We start from the raw sequence: 19027 nt of genomic DNA on the forward strand, positions 1-19027 counted from the left end.
TGTTGAAAATCCAGGAAGGACACGACCTTCGTAAAATTAGAGAATTGGAAGAATCGCTTCTCGGCCTTTTGGCCAAGATCAAGTGTAAGAGAATTGGAAGAGGCCACAACGGCCATCCAATCCAACCCCCTGCCATGCAGGAACACCCAATCAAAGCACCACTGACAGATGGCCACCCATCTGTTTCCCCCAATGTCTGCCTTCCGTAAGGACCTGAAGACCTGGATATTTAATCAAGCTTTTGAGAACGCCTAGTCCCCAGTGGTTCTGCGCAATTGTTATGCACTCTTGCACTACATCCCATGGCTGCACCTTTGCACTTATCCCCTTCCCTTGTCGATTGTTTATAACCTCGTCATGTTTCCATCTGGAGCCCCCAGATGGTGTAGTGGACTAAGTGACTTGAAGGTTGGGTTGCTGACTTGAAGGCTGCCAGGTTCTAATCCCACCTGGGGAGAGTGCGGATGAGCTTCCTCTATCAGCTCCAGCTCCATGCGGGGACATGAGAGAAGCCTCCCACAAGGATGGTAAAAACATCAAAAAACATCCGGGCATCCCCTGGGTAACGTCCTTGCAGATGGCCAATTCTCTCACACCAGAAGCAACTCACGAAAAAACAAAACAAAACAAAACACGCGGTGTTATTCCCATTCCGGCCAGAGGGGGCTCTCTCTCTCTCGGCGGCTTCCTGCTCTTCCGCGTCGTCGTCCCGTTTCCGGTTGGCTCTTTGGCCTGGCGGAAGGAAGGCAGGCAAGCAGGCAGCCAAGCAGGAGGGAAGGCAAAGCGCCTGCGCGTCTGCTGACTGAAACTCCGGCCCCAGCCTCTCTCTTGCCGTATGTGCGGCGGGCCTTGCGCGTGGATGCGGCTGGCCGGGCCTTTGGCGGAGGCTGCGGGAGAGAGACGCGGGCGGGGGCCTCTGAGGGACGGCGGTTGGCGGAGCCATGGGCAAGAAGCAGAAGAACAAGGGCGAGGACAGGTAGGCCACGCGGAGGGCGGCCCTGGGTGGCCGAGGGAGGCAGGCCCGGAGGGAGCGGACTCGGCCTCCGCGCCCTTCAGGGCTCTCTTGGGCCACCGTGTCGTCGTGTGGATGTGCCTCTGGGAGAGAGACACAGGGCAGGTCAACACCGAAGAACGAAGGCGGCTTGAACTGCCATGGCTCAGTGCTATGGAGCCGTGAGAGGTGAAGGTTTCCAAGGTGTTTAGCCTCCTCCACAGTCGAATGAACTACAACTCCCTTGACTGTGTAGCACTGAGCCTGCGTTTGAGGCGACATCTACACCAAGCTTCCTTCAGCTGTTTGGGCCTCTAACTCCCAGAATTCCTGGCCCTTGAATCAGCTGGAGTTGGAGGCCCCAGCAGCTGGAGGAGGCCTGAGCTACACAGTAGTTGGGCACTACTACTACTAATAGTCATAATAATAATAATAATAAGTTTTATTTCTAGACTGCCCTTTTTCCCCAAAGGGACTCAGGGTGGTTAAAAGGCACAAAACAAAAAGACAAACGTTCAGTGGCTCAAATGAGTACAAACACATCAAAATAATAAAAGATAATTCACAGTAACAACAGTAAACTTACAACAAAGAATTAAGTATTGAGATGATTTTTTTTTCATGTCAGGAGTGGCATGAGAAACCGCAAGTCGCTTCTGGTGTGAGAAAATTGGCCATCTGCAAGGATGTTGCCCAGGGGACGCCCAAATGTTTTTGATGTTTTACCATCCTTGTGGGAGGCTTCTCTCATGTTCCTGCATGGGGAGCTGGAATTCAAACCGGCAACCTTCAGATCAGCAACCCACCTTCAAGTCAGAGTCCTGCCAAACAAGGGTTTAAGCCATTGCACCACTGGGGATTTCTGTGATGAAAATAATAAAAAAAATCCAATAAGACATAGTAAGCTAAAAAAATATCAGTAAAACATTACAACATATACCCTAAAAGCAGTTAACACGCAGTTACATTAAAATGGCTTTAAAATGTCTAACACCTGTGTTCATTTAAGATGTATTGTAGCAGCCATAAAATACAAGTGGGTTAACCAGCATTCCAATGGGTTATAATGTCCTAGTCCTCCTCCTCTTCATATGCTAAAGTGCATAAGTGCGTTTTCAGAAGTTTCTTGAAGGAGAGGAGAGTGGGGGCCATTTTTATTTCTTTAGGGAAGGAGTTCCAGAGATAGGGAGAGATCACAAAGAAGGCCCCTTCTCTAGTTCTAGACAACTGCTGTGGCCCAGTGAGGTTTGAACTGCTGTGATCCAGTGGGGTTTGTACATTTGGTAAAGCACCAGCATTTTTGGTGTAGAAGGCTAAAAACCTTGTAAAACCACTGCTCCCCTGATTCCCTCTCATGGCAGCTGTCAGATTATTTAAATTCTACAGTGTGGATATCTCCTCAGTCAGGGAGTGACATTCTCTTCAGGACATTCATAGCCATCCTTTCCCTGGTAAGGCTCCACTACCTGGTTCCCTTCAGTGTCCTGTACAGCCCTTCAAAATTCCTGTGTTGTTTGGATTTCAAATATCTGTAATTTGCACATACATACATAATGGGCCGGGCTTTAGCACAACAGGTTAATCACCAAGCTGCAATAAATCTTGCCAGCCGGAAGGTTGACAGTTCAAAGCCCGGGTCAGGTTGAGCTCTTGACCTTTAGCCTAGTTTCTGCCTACCTAGCAGTTCGAAAACAAATGTGGGTAGATAAATGGGAACTACATGAAAGTAGGGAGGTATTTAGGTCTGGCGTTTGGATCAGAAAAAGCTCTCTTAAGAACAAAGAAAGCTCTCCGGGAGGGAGATGGAATGACAGCAACCCCCCCCCCCCCCCCGTACTGTCACTCCATCTGGCTGGAATCGAACAAAGCCTCCAAAGATGCCGAAAGATGGGAAAACCTGTATATACCTCTATCTGTTGTCTGTCTTGTCATTGTTATCAGTACTGAATGTTTGCCATATATGTCTTCTGTGATCTGCCCTGTGCCCCCTTCAGGGTGAGAAGACCGGAATATAAATACTGCAAATAAATAAAAATAATGAGCTGTCTTTGAAACGGGGCCTAAGTCTAACATAAAATTCATTTATGCTTCATGTACACCTTCTACACAAAGCCTGAAGGCAATTTTGTACAATATTTCAGCCCAGGAAACAAAGTTAATGTGCATGGAAACATCAGAAAGGGAAGGTGTGGATGATTGTGGTTTTTGGCTTTCAGAAATTGAGTTAAGGGGTGTTTACCCTGTTATAATATGTTTCCTTAAGAGACCTGGTATGTGTGTCTGTGACTTCAAGTTGCCTTCTGACTTAAAGTGATCCCATGAATTTTAAAGGGATTTCTTACTGTAAAATAGATCTGTAGGCCCCTTTTCTGGACCAAAGAGGTGAATTTCCTTTCCTGGAAGCATCCAAGAGTGGCAATTCACCTGTTGAATGAGATGTTAAATACATCTAACATTCTAAAATCCTTAAAAAAAATCAACAACAGAAGAAGTTTCCTAAGTAATGATGTATTTTGGGGGAGTGGTTATGGTGGCAGCAGTGTATTTCATAGGCTATGAAGCAGTCTTGAGGATACAGAGACAAAGAAATAAGGCCCCAGAGTTAGCACAGCTGCCCAACTTGCTATGCTGTAATGGAGTTAACAACATTTGAATTATTTTCCTGCTTTGCCTTCTGATGAGATAATTTGTTTTGGGCTATATTAGTATTTTTTTCTGACACTATTGATTTATTTATTTATTCCCTGAATAAAGAACCGGGTTGTTGGGAGAAGCAGTTTAAATGCCTCAGCAAATCTACAAACTGCCTCAGCTGCAAAGAGACTCAAGAGTCAGATGTACAAGGTCGTCAGGGAAATTGCAGGGTAGCTAATATAGCTTATTTGTATGCATGTCAAGCTAAGTTCTTCATGCTATCATTGAAGTATATTGTTGAAGATAATACGCTTGGCTGTAGAGCATTGTTTCCTAACCTTTGGTTCTACAGGTGTTTGGAGTTCAACTCCCAGAAATCCCAGCCACTTTAGGAATTGTGGGAGCTGAAGTCCTGAAGGAACAAAGGTTGGGAATCACTGCGAGAAATCTCACTGTGGAGTGCTTTTGCATTACACAGATAGAGTTTTGATTCTACTAGCACTGTCATGGTTTTGTCTGATGGAATTATGGGATTTGTAGTTCGGCAGAGGTATTTATAATTCCCACCTGGATAACTTTGCTACTTCACTAAACTACAAACCCCAGAATTCAGTAGGATGTAAACATGACAGACAAAGGGGTAATTATAGTGTTTTACTTATGGTATGTGACTAAAATAAATTGCTTCATTCATATATAGTTGATAGTGGAGATTAAAGTTGTGATTGTGGAGACTAATGTATACTGTAATATCATTTATTCTATATTTTACTTTTCCTGCTGACAGGCATCTTACATAAGACAAATTACAGTAAAACCACATAAACGTAAAACAGAAGTTGATGTAAAACAATATTATTGTTTGTTTTAAAGCAATTTGTTTCCATCAAATTTTAGTGCCAAGGATGATATTGATCTTGATGCCCTTGCTGCTGAAATAGAGGGAGCAGGTGCTGCCAAGGAACAAGAGCCTCCAAAATCTAAAGGCAAGAAGAAAAAGGAAAAGAAAAAAACAGAATATGAGTAGGTATTCTGAAGTCCTAACCCAGAGAAGTCTACAGATGAATAAAAGCAGTAGAAATTGGTGCATAAAGATGTGTTCTTTGGGTATTTTCCTCTCACCTCAAAAGCTGCATCTAGGAGCCAAGATTTTCAGTGGTGGCTACAGTAGTGTGTGAGTTTGCCAGGGCAATTCTTGTTGCCTTGCCTTATCTGGGTTATTGGCACTTCAGTTGTAATGTTCTGTTTTCAGTCAGGAAAATAAATGTGTAACATATGTGGGTATGGCCTGAATTCTCACTAGTGGGGTAAACCTATTGTTTATGACTTGATGGCAAGCTTAGCTACTACTCCCTGAGCAACCACAATTCATTTAAAAGGATGAAAAAGTATGCAAGAGAAGGACTATCTTTGTACGAGGAATTTTGTTTGCCTTGTCCCTATTTGCAAGGTATTTCTTCATTTATAAAAATAAGAAAAAGAGTGTCAGTGGGCCACATATAGACTAGAACAATACAGGTTGAGTATCTCTTATCCAAAATGCTTGGGACCAGAAGTGTTTTGCATTTGGGATATTTGGGGGGGGGGGGGTTGGATAAGTCGTAATGGGGTATCTTGGGGACGAGTCTCAGGTCCAAACATGACATTCACTTATGCATTTTTACACCTTATAAACATAGCCTGGAGGTAATTTTATACAATGTTTTTAATAATTTTGTGCACAAAGTTTGTGTATGTTAAACCATCAGAAAGCAAAAATGTCATCTCAACTACCCATGTGGGCAGTTTTGGATTTCAGAGTACAGTAAAACCCCGCTTGTACGAGCCTCGCTCATCCGAGCCTCCGTGTAATCCGAGCAGGTGAACGGGGAGGGCCGGAAAGGCCCTCCCTGTTCACCTACTCGCTGGCGTGCGTGTTGCTAGGTAGGTAGCAAGCTACCTAGCAACACGCACAGGGCGCTCGCCCCTTGGGAGGTGCCCCCTGCGTGTTGCTAGGTAGATAGCAAGCTACCTAGCAACACGCAGGGGTCACCTCCCAAGGGGCGAGTGCCCTGTGCGTGTTGCTAGGTAGCTTGCTATCTACCTAGCAACACGCACGGCCAGCTCCTTCACCACTCCGGGTGCCGGTGTTGCCGGCCCCCGACGTGACAAAGGAGCTGAGGCGCGGGCAGGCGGGTGAACGGGGAGGGCTTTTGCGGCTGGCCCAAATGCCTGCCGAACGGAGAGGTTTCCTCTCCGTTGGGCGGGCACTTGGAGCCAGGGAAGCAGGAAGTGTGTCGCTTCCCTGTTTCCAAGCCTCCGCCAAAGGGGGAGAGAGCCCCTTCGTTTGGCGGGTGCTTGCAGGGAGCACCCACCGAACGAAGAGGCTTCGCCCCTTTGGTGGAGGCTTGGAGCCAGGGAAGCGGGAGTCTTTCCTGGCTCCAAGCTGCCGCCAAAGGGAGAACAAGGAACCTGGTAATCCTAGTGATCCGGGTTGACCGAGCTGAGGTCCGCCTGTTTAACTCGGACTACCGAGGTTCTACTGTATTTTGAATTTTGGACTTCCACATAAGGGATAGATAGCTTTTATTTCATTTTCACTCTGTTTCTATCCTTCCTTCCAAATTTATTAATTGATTTTTAAAAGGGGAAAAAACGTTGGAAGCTGAAAACAAGCAGCCATAGGCAGTAGAGTTGTCCAGTTATTGATTCTTTGTGTATTTGCAAGTAAATTAATATGTATTTGAAACCATGTAATTCATTTTATAGTGAAGATGATATTTTAAAAGAATTGGAAGAGTTGTCTCTAGAGGCACAAGGAGGAAAAGTTGAAAAAGAACCAGCTGCAATAAAGGTAACAATTATATGTAGTAATATAGAAAAATATCCTAACTCAAGTATAACGAAATATCAAAAACCCTGATTAAAACTCTGTGAAATCCTAAAAAAGGAAAGGATTGTGGTACTAGCCATAAGAAATGCACATTCTGTTTTATGTGTTGAAAGTAATGTGCTGTGTGTATTTTGCTGTGCACAGATTTTATACAGTCAGTTCTTTATACAAATATTTCAGTAGATGGCAGATTTTCACTGTCAGGTCAACATTTTGAGAAATCCTTCTTTACAAACTTCCATGTGCAGTGATCATGTTATCCTAAAACATTTGCCACATATGTGTTTCCATTTAAATATTGAGTGATTGATTTCTTAGAAGTTTTATTGTAGCTGACTCTGCATCAGGCAAATTTTGCTTTTGCAATTTACTGTATATACTTGAGTATAAGACTAGCTTTTCAGCCCTTTTTTAGGGCTTAAAAAGCTCCCCATGGCTTATACTCGAGTGAGGGTCCTGGTTGGCTTCTATTCAGGTCGGCTTATACTTGAGTATATAGATATTCAGAGTTGGACAATCTTACCAAATTCTTATTATTATCTTAAATTACAGTTTTATATAAATATTCAAAAACATTTAACCTTCTGATGCCTCAGATAATGCAATTTTATTAATATCTATTTTTATTTTTGAATTTGACCCATAGCTGCTGCATTTCCCACCTTCATTTTATACTCGTCAATAAGTTTTCCCAGTTTTAGTGGTAAAATTAGGTGCCTCGGCTTATATTCGGGTCAGCTTTTACTCGAGTATATATAGTAGTCAAATAAATACCCATTCAGTGTTTAGTTTCCTTTAAAAGTCTTTCTAAATGTGTTGTCTTTAAGAAAGATGTTTCAATTTTCCAGATTGAGAATGACAATGAAGAATTCACCTTTACAAAACAAGATAAAAAAAAGAAAGGAAAGAATAAAAAGGCTAGCTTGGATGATGATGATGATTATAACAGTGAAGAAATGGAAGACAAAAAGTCTAAAAAGACTGCAAAATCTGAAAAGGAAGCTCCCTCTGGCAGTGAGGATGATGACTTTGATTCCTTGCTTAAGAAAAGGAAAGGAAAGCCCCAGAAATCAAAAGAGCACAGCCATCCAGTGTCCTCTGGTGAGAGTGGTGATGAATTAGATGAAAGTTCCGAGTTTAAAAAGGGATCCAAGAAGAACCAAAAGGACAAACCAGTGGCTGATGCTGAAAGTGGTGATGAAGATACAGAATCTGCCTTCAAAATAAAAACAGTGGCTCAGAAAAAGGCAGAAAAAAAAGAACGAGAGAAGAAAAAACGGGAAGAGGAAAAGGCCAAACTGAGGAAACAGAAGGAGAAAGAAGATATGGAAGCCAATAAAGATCAGGCAAAACAGAAAGAAGTCTCAAAGAAAGCTGAAAAAGAAACAGCTGCAGATTCAGTGTCAGCACCTATCACTGTGGAAAAGGGAGAAGCCGCTGAAGGTTAGTAACACTGGAGAAAAAAGTGGGATTTAAAAAAAACCCAAAAAAACCCTTCATTTAATTTTGGCAGAGAAATAGCAAGCTGAGAAAAGGCACAGTCTAAAAGCAGGAAAATTATTAGAGTTGAGAATAATAATAATAGTAATAATAGTTTTCCAGAGTGAATTAATCACTTTGACAATTTTCAAAATGTGACTTCGTGACTGCCTTTGTTATTTGATCCAATCATGGTTTCAACCTGTTTGCAGTACCTTGTTCACTACTAATACTTTATTTTAATAATTGTCTTACTATGGAGGAAACGGTTAGTTTGAATTTATTCAAATATACATTGTGGTTGATCACATAGTTGCTTTCATTGGTAAGTGGTTCATTTGACTAGCTTTGTTCTGTGGTAAATATCTTCATGGATTCTAATTCTCATATACATTAATCTAAAAGCCCACATAGTAAATTCTGTGCATGCACCATTGTGTTCTTTAGGTTTTAAATTATATATTGCATTTTTTTAGAGTTGGCCACTTTTGGTCTCTTTTTAGAGAGATAAATAATAATAATAATAATAATAATAATAATAATAATAATAATAATAACAACAACAACAACAACAACAACCCTACATTATTATTATAATTCTGAAATTAAACCCTCTGCTTCTTAAATGAAGTTCTAAGGAAGTTTGGAAGTTGTCCATGGACATAGTAGGGAAAACCATGATATGAGGGGCAGACCATGTAGAAGCTTTTGCATTATTTCTTTTTTGCTGCTTTTGATTTGTTTTGGTTGTTATGTAAGAAGTTGCAATTTGAAAATAAGCAATTGACTTTTTTATTTAGCTGATGATAATGAAGGAGAAAAGAAGAAGAAAGAGAAAAAGAAAAAGAAAGGAGAAAAAGAAGAAAAAGAAAAAGAGAAGAAAAAGGGTCCTAGTAAAGCCACAGTGAAGGCAATGCAAGAAGCCTTGGCAAAGCTCAAAGAAGAGGAGGAAAGGGCAAAGAGGGAGGAAGAAGAGCGCATCAGGCGACTTGAGGAACTGGAAGCCAAAAGGCAGGAGGAGGTAATACCTTTGTTCCTTTTGGATAGTGCAGGCTCCTATTTATGAGAATTCAGCATTATAGAAAGATAATATGTATTCCCTTACTTTTTATGGAAGGTGTCCAAGGGAACAGTTAGATCATGAGTGTGGCCAAGAATGACCTTTGTGGTTACTTTCTCTGTGCCTCCATTTTCAAGATCTTAATACAGTACTTTTCTAAGTCTGTTGTGTAAAACATTCCTGTTGGTTCGTTGGTTCATTCGTTCACTGCAGCCAAATCAAAGGGGAACATGCTGTCATTGAAGGGTTATTCCTTGTGGAAGTCTAATGGAGTGTGCCAAATGTGTGATGCATTCATGCTTGCATTTTGTAGGAACGTCTGGAACAAGAAAGAAAGGAAAGGAGAAAACAAAAGGAGAAAGAGAGGAAGGAACGTTTGAAGAAGGAGGGAAAACTCTTAACCAAATCCCAGAGGGAAGCAAGAGCCAGAGCAGAGGCCACTCTTAAATTACTGCAAGCTCAGGGTAAAGTTTGATGTGTACACTGATATTCTAACTGGTTTACTAATGAAGAAAAACCTTTACACAGTGCTCTTTCAGCAGAATGCTGTGTTTAGTAGCCAGAAAAGAATGTAAGTATAGTAGAGTCTTGCTTATCCAACATAAGCAGGCCGGCAGAATGTTGGATAAGAGAAAATGTTGAATAATATGGAGGGATTAAGGAAAAACCTATTAAACATCAAATTACATTATGATTTTACAAATTAAGCAACAAAACATCATGTTTTACAACAATCAACAGAAAACGCAGTTCAGTACATGGTTTACTACATGGTAACGTTATGTAGTTATTACTGTATTTACGAATTTAGCACCAAAACATTGCAATGTATTGAAAACATTGGCTACTAAAAAATTGACTACAAATAAAGACAGAATTGCATAAAAGGAACTTAGAGTAACAACATTATCGCAACTTAAATCCATAAAAAGTTCAGTCCTGTGAAGGCAGACTGTGTTGGATAATACAGAAAGTTGAATAAGTGAAGGTTGGATAAGCAAGACTCCACTGTAAAAAAAATTTAATAGGAATTTTTAAAGCACTCTTAGCATTCAATAGTCCTGTTCACTTACTCAATTTCTTCCTCTTTTGTCTGCATAATGTGTGAGCTGCTTAATGTTATGCTGCCGTGCCCCGTAATAGTTTCTATTGAATCAAGTGGGAATTATTTCTAGTATGGATATTGGAAAATTTCTTGTGGTAATAAATTTCCTCAACTAATTAAGCACATTATTTTATTTATATCTTGCCTTTTCCCCAATAATGAGGTAAAAGTGGCTAGTAACATATTCCCAGTAGAAACAAACTGCATAAAATCATATACTAGGAGAAATTCCATGTCAAATTGTTTTTGTTAGGGAAAGTTTTCAATTCTGGGCAGTTAAATGACAGAAACATATAGAAGATGGATAGAACAACCTGCTTTTAAATATATGTAAAATTGACATAAACTGTACATTGAGTGACTTGTATATTCTTTGTAACCTTGTTTAGACTCAATCAGTACAGGTGTAAATCATGTGGTAGAGAAGTTTTTATGGTCTTGTTTTAAACAAGCCAATCCCAGGAAAAGCAACCACATTATATACAAACTCTTTATGGACCCATGATGTCCGTTTGCTAACACTTTGCTTCCATTTTTACAAAATTAGTGGAAAAAATAGAAGCTGTTGATTACCACTCTGTGTGAACTGTGTGCTATGGGTATTTGCTTTCAAATTAGGAGCCAGGCGCTCTTAGATCTAGCAAATTAAATTAACAATGTAAAAAACTCCAGATATTTTTGTTGTTGCTGATGCTCTATGCCTTCAAAGAATTTCTGACTTATGGCGACCTTGAGGTTTTCTTGGCAATATTTGTTCAGAGGATTTTGCTATAGCTTTCCATTTTGCCTCTTTCTTGACTTGCTCAAGATGAGCCAGGGGATATCCAGTGGTTGACCAAGAATTTGGATCCTAGTCTCCAAGAGTCCTAATCCATCACTCAAGCCACCATATAATACTGCCTTTGTTTTGATAAATGGTATTTGTTTTTATGAACATCATGGGACTCATTTCGGGTCTGAAGCTAGGATTACTGTGTTTCATTTGCATTGAAATGTGTTTGGAGTTTATTTATTCTCTAGTGGGGTATAGTGACATCTTAATATCCATTAATAACTATTTCAAGAAGTTTGGCACTAGTATTCAACTTGTTGGATGTGTTGGTTTATTTGTCTCAATATTTAGCCTTATAGGCAGTCCACGGGTTGCAGAAAAGATAGGTTCTGTAGTTTATTCTTCAGTTGAATTTGTATGTAAGTCGGAACCAGTACATTTTTAAGTCTAACTCCAGTCGATAGATAGATAGTTTTGGATAGCATAGGGAAGATAACACCCCCCCCCCCTCAATATCTGTCTGTTCTGTCGTTGCCCCATTTCAGAAGATTTTACCTCACTTTCTGTACCTGTCACAATTTGATTTTGAAAATTTGTGGTTATTGTGAGAACAGAGATTGGTGATAAAGCTTCAGTGGAGACATCTTTCTCCCATGATAACTCTTAATAGGAGTAAATTTACTGTTCTTAACCCTGAGTTGTGTTTTAACGCTGATGTCAGGGACGGCCTGTATATGTTATTGTGTAGCAAAAATGTGCATACTCTGCCAATGTGTTGAACTTTCTAGCTGTCTTGAATGTTTTGATCACTTTCCTTGTAGGTGTTGAGGTGCCATCCAAAGATTCTGTACCCAAAAAAAGGCCAATATATGAAGACAAAAAGAAAAAGAAACAACAGCAGCAGGAAAACAAAGAAGGTGGGAATCTTGTTTAAATGGGAGTTAGTCTTAGAGACAGAGATGTTGTAAGCTTCGAGACTGTTAATATACACAAGCGTAGTTAACGCCACAGGTTGCGCATAATGTTGCCATGGTCCTGAGTTCCATTGGGCAAAGATTGATTCGCTTCCCACTTATCAAATCAAAAATCAAAGAGCATTGCATCTGTCTCCAGAATTACTGATTTTCAATAACTTCTGGGAAAATGCAGTTGATAGCGTAAAGGTTTTTGTGTTAGTATGGGAATTGACAGGATTTTAACTAGACACTGGCCCTCCTTAAAATTCAAAAGACAATTTAAATCCTCCATATATTCTGCTTCTTCTTAAAGTTACCTTTCTTCTTAAATGTGCTCACCAGCTCACAGGGCTGAAAAAAAGGTAAAAAGAAAAACCTTTATTGATACTAATAGATATTTTTTTTAAAAAAGTACTTGTGTATGGCATCATTGGAGGGAATTTAAGTTAAAAAAAACAGTTACAGGAGACACATTTAAATATCTCTTTATTGGTGTTCATTGGTTCCGATCTGGCTCAGGGGCCTGTGCATTTATTTCTAAATAAAAAGCTTCAGTTGCATTTTAATTACTAAAATTATAGTTTGTATTTTGATGGTCCAGGCATGGTGAAAGAAGCAAGTGTTTTGATTTTCCCTCCTTGACAAAAGCCCTTCTCAACTGGTTTCTGTGACTGAAAACCAATGTGTCTGATGGCCATGCAGCCTTCAGCCCCTTTTCCTTGTTGGAATAGAAATTTGAATTCTGAAAGCTACTATAACATTTTTAATCTTTACTCTTCTCATCTCTAGTTTTCAACTGCTGGGGGATAAACATGCTATCACAGAGAAATCTATAGATTTCCTGAATTCGGGCAAAAGGAATTACTGACAATCCTGAAACTCAGTCGTGTATGATTGCTGTTTCAGTATTACCGATATTGTAATCACTTCAACTAATCAGAGTATTTTGTTCTGTCGTGGAAATCTGTATTATGTGATGAAAGCAAAAATACCAATTTGGGGAATTAAAAAAAAAGAGGGCGAAACTATTATGCAGTAGCGTACAGTATTTATTACCTGTGTACATTATACCTCTGTCTCACATCTACTTTTAATACTGTTTATATTCAATTCTGTTTTAATGGTTACGTATTTGTATATTTTAAATTGCATGCTAATGCTCTCTTCTAGTATCCTGTTCAAATAGGGGTTTTATATGCTGTTTTATGTTTATTTGTTTTAAGTAAATTGTCATTGTTACTGTTTTACTGTATCTTGTGTATTTTATTGCATTATTAGGTGCTTTTGTAAGCTGCCCCAAGTCCCTTTGGGAGATGGTGGTGGGATATAAATAAAATATTGTGATTATTGTTATTAATGCTTTTATGTTAGGCCGCTTTGAATCTCCTTTGGGCGAGATAAAGCGGGATGTAAATAAATATAATAATAACAACAACAATAATAATAATACATCTGGAACTTTAAATGGGGTTTTGGAACAGAACATTGTGCCTTAGAATGAAATCTGAATTTTAACTAATTGTGAGCTGTTTAATGAGTAATACTATTAGGAGGACTTGATCAGATTTTGAAGAAGTTGATACTATCACAGTCCATATTTTTTTGCATTTTCCCCCACTCTCCCAAAATCTTGTGTGCCTCTTTAGAACAACACTTGATACATCCAATGATGTGGACACTGCTCACTGGAAGCTTAAGTTTTATTATAATGAATGCCTTAGTCTTGAAGGTGTTGCAAGACTCTTTAATCTAATTGTGGTTCCAGTAGCTTTGCTTTAGGAAAATACCTTTAAAATGGATTATGTCTCTTGTTAAATGCCTTTCAGCAGTGCTGTAGTAATTTTCTCTTGCAATTACAGAAATTGCGGAGTTGTCTTCTCCAACAGAAGAAGCTGTAGAACAAGTTGCACCCGTAAAAGAGGAAATTACTCTTTCAGCAGAACCAGGTGAGTAGTGAATTAGGCATTATGTGTTGTTTTTATCTAAATCATGGTGGGACTGGGATGGGGGTGAAGGTCAATTTTCTGGATTTTCCAGAGGTTGTGAGGACATGCAATAAACATACAAACGAGAATAAGAGGTAGTAATCAGAAGCCCAATTCTGTTTTTGAAAAATTGGCAATTTCTTTTGTGAAACAATGTGCAGGTCACTTCAGCATATTTAAAAAGTTATTTTCTGCTTTTGAAAGTTTCCTGGACAAACTTTACACTTTTTTGGTAAAACGAGAGATCTGGAAAGCCTCAAGGGTTATAGAAACAGCCTTTAAGGGCCATGCATAACTTCAGGGCCACACTTTACCAAACCCAAGCTAAATCATCGCGCTATCCCAGTGAGAAGTGTTTATTTCATTTGACCTAATGTGAAGGAACTGGGGGCGGCGACGGCTGACAGAGCTCTGGTATGGACTGGTCCATGAGGTCACAAAAGAGTCGGAAACGACTATGTGATTGAAGAAGAAGAGAATGTGAGATCACGGGAGCAATCTCTACTCAAATTTTACTTAATGTGTGACTGATCCAAATGTCTGCCTCATTCCATATTACTTTTTGTCATCATTATACAAGATAATGTCATGTACAGGCAGTCCCCAACTTACGAACAAGAGAGGTTCTGTAGGCTTATTCTTAAGTTGAATTGGTTTGTAAATCAGAACAGGAGCATTTTTAAAGTGTAACACCAGGCAAAAATATTTTGGATAGCAAAGAGAAAGATTAACATCCCTGTGGTGTTTGTTTTGGTGTCTGTGCACTGTTCAGAAAGTTTCACGTTACTTTCGGTCTCTGTGATAATTGGATTTTGAAAAAATTGACCTGTGGAAACAAAGATCGGTGGTAAAGCTTCAATTGAGATACCTTTCCCCCATGATAACTCTTTCAGGAGTGAGTTTCCCTTCCGAGGGGTCAATTTCTCTCACTTCCTGTTGCCTTACTCCTGTTCTTAACTAGGAGTCATTTGTAAGTTGGGTGTTTATAATTTGGGGACTGCCTGTAGTTCATTTTTTCATCTATTTTTTCCATTGTTTAGTTTCAGAAGAAAAAGAGGAAGAGGAACCTGATGAGACAGGAATAGATGATTGGGAAGCTATTCTCAGTGATGAAGAAAGAGAGAAGGGTGAGTGTGTGCTGAAAAAGGAGTAAAATCCCTTATTGATCACTGGCTTCTCCCTTTTTTGAAACATTTGGCTTGTATTTTTTGCTTGTGGAAACAGAAAAAGCAAACAGTACTGATTGTGAATAGAAATATATTTCAATTTGTCCTATACATGTATGATCCACTTTATTACTATGGTTACAGGTTTTGTTTTTATTCTTTGTCTAGTATCCAGCCTCTTGCAAATTAAAGCAGTAAAATATATGGGCCCATATAATCAGTTAAACTTAATGAAGGTAGACCCAGTAGTCCTTGGTAATTTTAAACAATTTTCTGATATATGTGACTGGATAAAAAAGGGCTTTGGTACATGTTGCTTGAAATTAAAAAAAATCACATGAACTAGAATTTGTACATTACAAAGATGCAAAATTAAGTTTGGAATGACACATGACTAGTAGTTTGAGCATTTGTATAGAATCACTATCCATTCCTGTTTGTTTCATTTATAAGTCCCCGTTTTCATTTTCAAGCACCTATCCCGAAAATGGGCCTCTTTCCAAATGAACTTTTCAGTCCAAGGTCAGAAAAAACAAAGATTTTCGGCCCATTGGCTGCAAAGAGCCAGAGCCTGCCAGAGCTTATGAGTGCTGAGTGAGAGGCGCTGAGTACTCATCCGTAGGCCCTGCTAGGGTTTGCCAGGGCCTACATCTGAGCGTGCTGAGTGAGAGGTGCTTGGCTGTAGGCTCTACCAGGGCCTGGCAGGACCTACGGGTGCTGAGTGAGACGCGCTGGGTACTCAGCTATATGGCCTGCCAGGGCCTATGGGCACTGAGTGAGAGACGCTGGGTGCTGGGCACTTGGCTGAAGGCCCTGCCAGGGCCTAAATCCAAGTGCTGAGTAAGAGGCGCTTGGCGTGCCAAAAATCAGCCGACCAAAACGACTACCGTTCCCAGTTATTTTGTTTCACTGATATTTCCGTTCTGGAGTGGGTTGTACCATTTCATGCATTCTGACCAAGCAAAATGATACGAAAACACGAAATAAATGGATGAGATAGTAACCTGGCCCAAGACGAATGACTAGACTTTCTGATGCAGCCAGTCCTTTTTGTTCATATCTTCGAGTGAAGTGAAATAAGATTGTACTTCTTCATAGAGTGCCTGTTTTCTGTAAGTGCACAGATAACTTTTGTGCTTAGTTCTTTTCAGATTAGAAGCTTATTACACAATCTTTTGTCTTTTCATCTGCTTTTGTCAGAGAGGAAAACTGTTCATATTGAAGTCAAGGAGCAAAACGACGAGGATGAGGATGAAGAGGACGAAGATGAGGATGAAGATGAGAGTGAGGAGTATGAGGATGGAGAAAGTGAGGGAAGTGAAGATGAGAAGACTTCAGATGAAAAAGAAGCAGAGTCTCATGCTGCTGCCAAACAAACTTCAGAAAAAAAACTAAACAGAGAAATAAGTTCTGATTCGGAATCTGATTCAGATGATGATCGCACTAAAGAAGAGCGTTCTTATGACAAAGCTAAACAGCGAATTGAGGTATTTGGTCTTTTCCTTTCCAAAACTCTATATAGATCATGACTAGGATCCTTTGGTGGAAATTGATCACACTGTTGGCATTTCCTTCAGCATTGTGATACTCTTGTTACTTCTCCCCGTGAATATTCAAGACCTTCCTGCACAAGAAGAGCAGTTGTGACAGCTGTACTCACGAATGGCTGTGAGTGGCTTTGGCTACCCCTTGCTTCTGCACATTGTTGGCATCAGAGGACTGCTTCTAATGCTGTTGTTGCTGCTTTACCTTCTTGAATGTTTTTTTTCCTTTTTGAAAATTACCCCCTAACAGTTTATTCCTTGTGTGTGTTTGGGCTGGGGGGTCATTTCTCTTTTCCCTTGAATTAAGCCTTTATTTGTTGTCAGTAATATGTTAAGAAAAATGCTCCCCATCTGTTTGCAGAAGCTGTGGTTTATGATTCTGGATGTGGCCCATGGGGGTTTCTGTATCCAACTGTCTTTTTCATGTTTTCTCCCATTAATAATTGTAAAGACGAGTGTATTTAAAGGTTGAAGTACATGGTCTTGCCTTGCATCCCAGGAAGCTTTTGAACCAAGTCATATTCCTGAGTAGGCTTCCATGAAATTGAATTGTGCATGGTATGCTTTGTATTAAGAATGAATAGAATGGCAAAATGATATCTGACACGATGCACTTAGCCACCCTGAGTCCCCTGTTGGGTGAGAAGGGCGGGATATAAATATTGTAATAAATAAATAAATAAATAAATAAATAAACTTTTGCCTACCCTCATGCTCTTAACCTCCTTGTTTGTTGTTGGAATGCAGCCTCCCAAGTTAGAAATCGATCTCTGGTCCAGAACAGATTTTCAGCCTCTGCTGTACACTGCTCACATCCAACTTAGCCCCTGTTCTAATCTCCTTCGCTCAGTCTTATGGGTTTAACACATACATTGTGTTTCTTAATTCTAGAAACGTCGGATTGAAAATAATAAAAATATAAACATGGAAAAGCTACGAGCACCTGTTATCTGTGTACTTGGACATGTTGATACGGGGAAGACAAAAATTCTAGACAAGGTAAGGGACTATTGCATATTCTTGCTGCTTATACCTAAAATATGGGAAAACTTGAGAATCTTCAAATGCAAAGCTTAAATACATCACTCTTGTTTCAAGAGTGTTCATCAGTTGCCTAATCGAGCTAATACTTACATTTTCTTAATTTGGTTTTTTGTTTCATGCAGCTTCGCCATACTCATGTGCAAGATGGTGAAGCAGGTGGTATCACTCAGCAAATTGGGGCCACAAACGTTCCCCTTGAAGCCATTAATGAACAAGCAAAGATGGTGAAGTCTGTGAGTAAGATCTTTCTCAGAACTTTCCATATATTGCTACTTTATTTTTTTGATGACCAGGATAGTGTTCTTTATTCTTGATGCAAGTATGCATAATTTGACTTACATATGTCTGATGAAAAGAACTGTTTTGAAAAATAATTTCTTAGCGAAGTTGACTTTTTAATTCTTTTATATGCATATAGTAAAATCAAGGTGTAGGTCGACTATTCCACTTGTGTCAAATTGAAATCATTGTGACCGAGAAACTCCTTATTCTGTACCTTTCCAGATTTGTAAATTTATTTATTTATTTATTTATTTGCGACATTTATATACCGCCCTTCTCACCCCGAAGGGGACTCAGGGCGGTTTACAAGTATATATACATACAATATATTATATTATACAACTATATCACAATATTATTAGTAATATTGCATGTAATATAAATATACAATTATAATAGTGAATTATAATTATTATTACATTGTATTACATCATAATATTATTATTAATATTACATGTATATACAATGTATTATAATATTAGTATAGTATAATATTATTATATATAATTATATCATTAAATTGATACAGGAGACATGGTGGAAAGATGTCTTCCCGGCCCCGCCTTCTTCATTCTGCTCCAGATATAAAACTAGCATAGCATGTTATTGCGGATAGGGGCCTCTAGCTGATGTAAAGAGACAAGATGGAACTGTCTTCATGGCTCCCTCTTAGCTCTGGCACCCGAGCTTCAGTTGGAGATGGTGGGAGGGGCCTCAGCTGATGTAAAAAGACAAGATGGAACTGTCTTCATGGCTCCCTCTTAGCTCTGGCACCCGAGCGTCAGTTGGAGATGGTGGGAGGGGCCTCAGCTGATGTAAAAAGACAAGATGGAACTGTCTTCATGGCTCCCTCTTAGCTCTGGCACCCGAGCGTCAGTTGGAGATGGTGGGAGGGGCCTCAGCTGATGTAAAAAGACAAGATGGAACTGTCTTCATGGCTCCCTCTTAGCTCTGGCACCCGAGCGTCAGTTGGAGATGGTGGGAGGGGCCTCAGTTGATGTAAAAAGACAAGATGGAACTGTCTTCATGGCTCCCTCTTAGCTCTGGCACCCGAGCGTCAGTTGGAGATGGTGGGAGGGGCCTTAGCTGATGTAAAAAGACAAGATGGAACTGTCTTCATGGCTCCCTCTTAGCTCT

General features: G+C 39.8%; 1 protein-coding gene across 1 annotated transcript in view; it reads left to right on the top strand.

Annotated features, from left to right (window-relative positions):
• Positions 1-721: 721 nt before the first annotated feature.
• The window catches only part of eif5b (eukaryotic translation initiation factor 5B), a 37760-nt gene continuing 19454 nt past the window's right edge, over positions 722-19027 (top strand). The window contains exons 1-12 of the mRNA XM_008120267.3: positions 722-976; positions 4523-4648; positions 6374-6458; positions 7346-7940; positions 8777-8997; positions 9350-9500; positions 11735-11830; positions 13729-13815; positions 14895-14981; positions 16221-16507; positions 17456-17563; positions 17731-17841. Coding sequence (XP_008118474.2) covers positions 942-976; positions 4523-4648; positions 6374-6458; positions 7346-7940; positions 8777-8997; positions 9350-9500; positions 11735-11830; positions 13729-13815; positions 14895-14981; positions 16221-16507; positions 17456-17563; positions 17731-17841 — 1989 coding nt within the window. The 5' untranslated portion in view covers positions 722-941. The remainder of the gene's footprint in view (positions 977-4522; positions 4649-6373; positions 6459-7345; positions 7941-8776; positions 8998-9349; positions 9501-11734; positions 11831-13728; positions 13816-14894; positions 14982-16220; positions 16508-17455; positions 17564-17730; positions 17842-19027) is intronic.

This window comes from Anolis carolinensis, chromosome 3, assembly GCF_035594765.1.
Source record: "Anolis carolinensis isolate JA03-04 chromosome 3, rAnoCar3.1.pri, whole genome shotgun sequence".
In the NCBI taxonomy this organism is placed as follows: domain Eukaryota; kingdom Metazoa; phylum Chordata; class Lepidosauria; order Squamata; family Dactyloidae; genus Anolis; species Anolis carolinensis.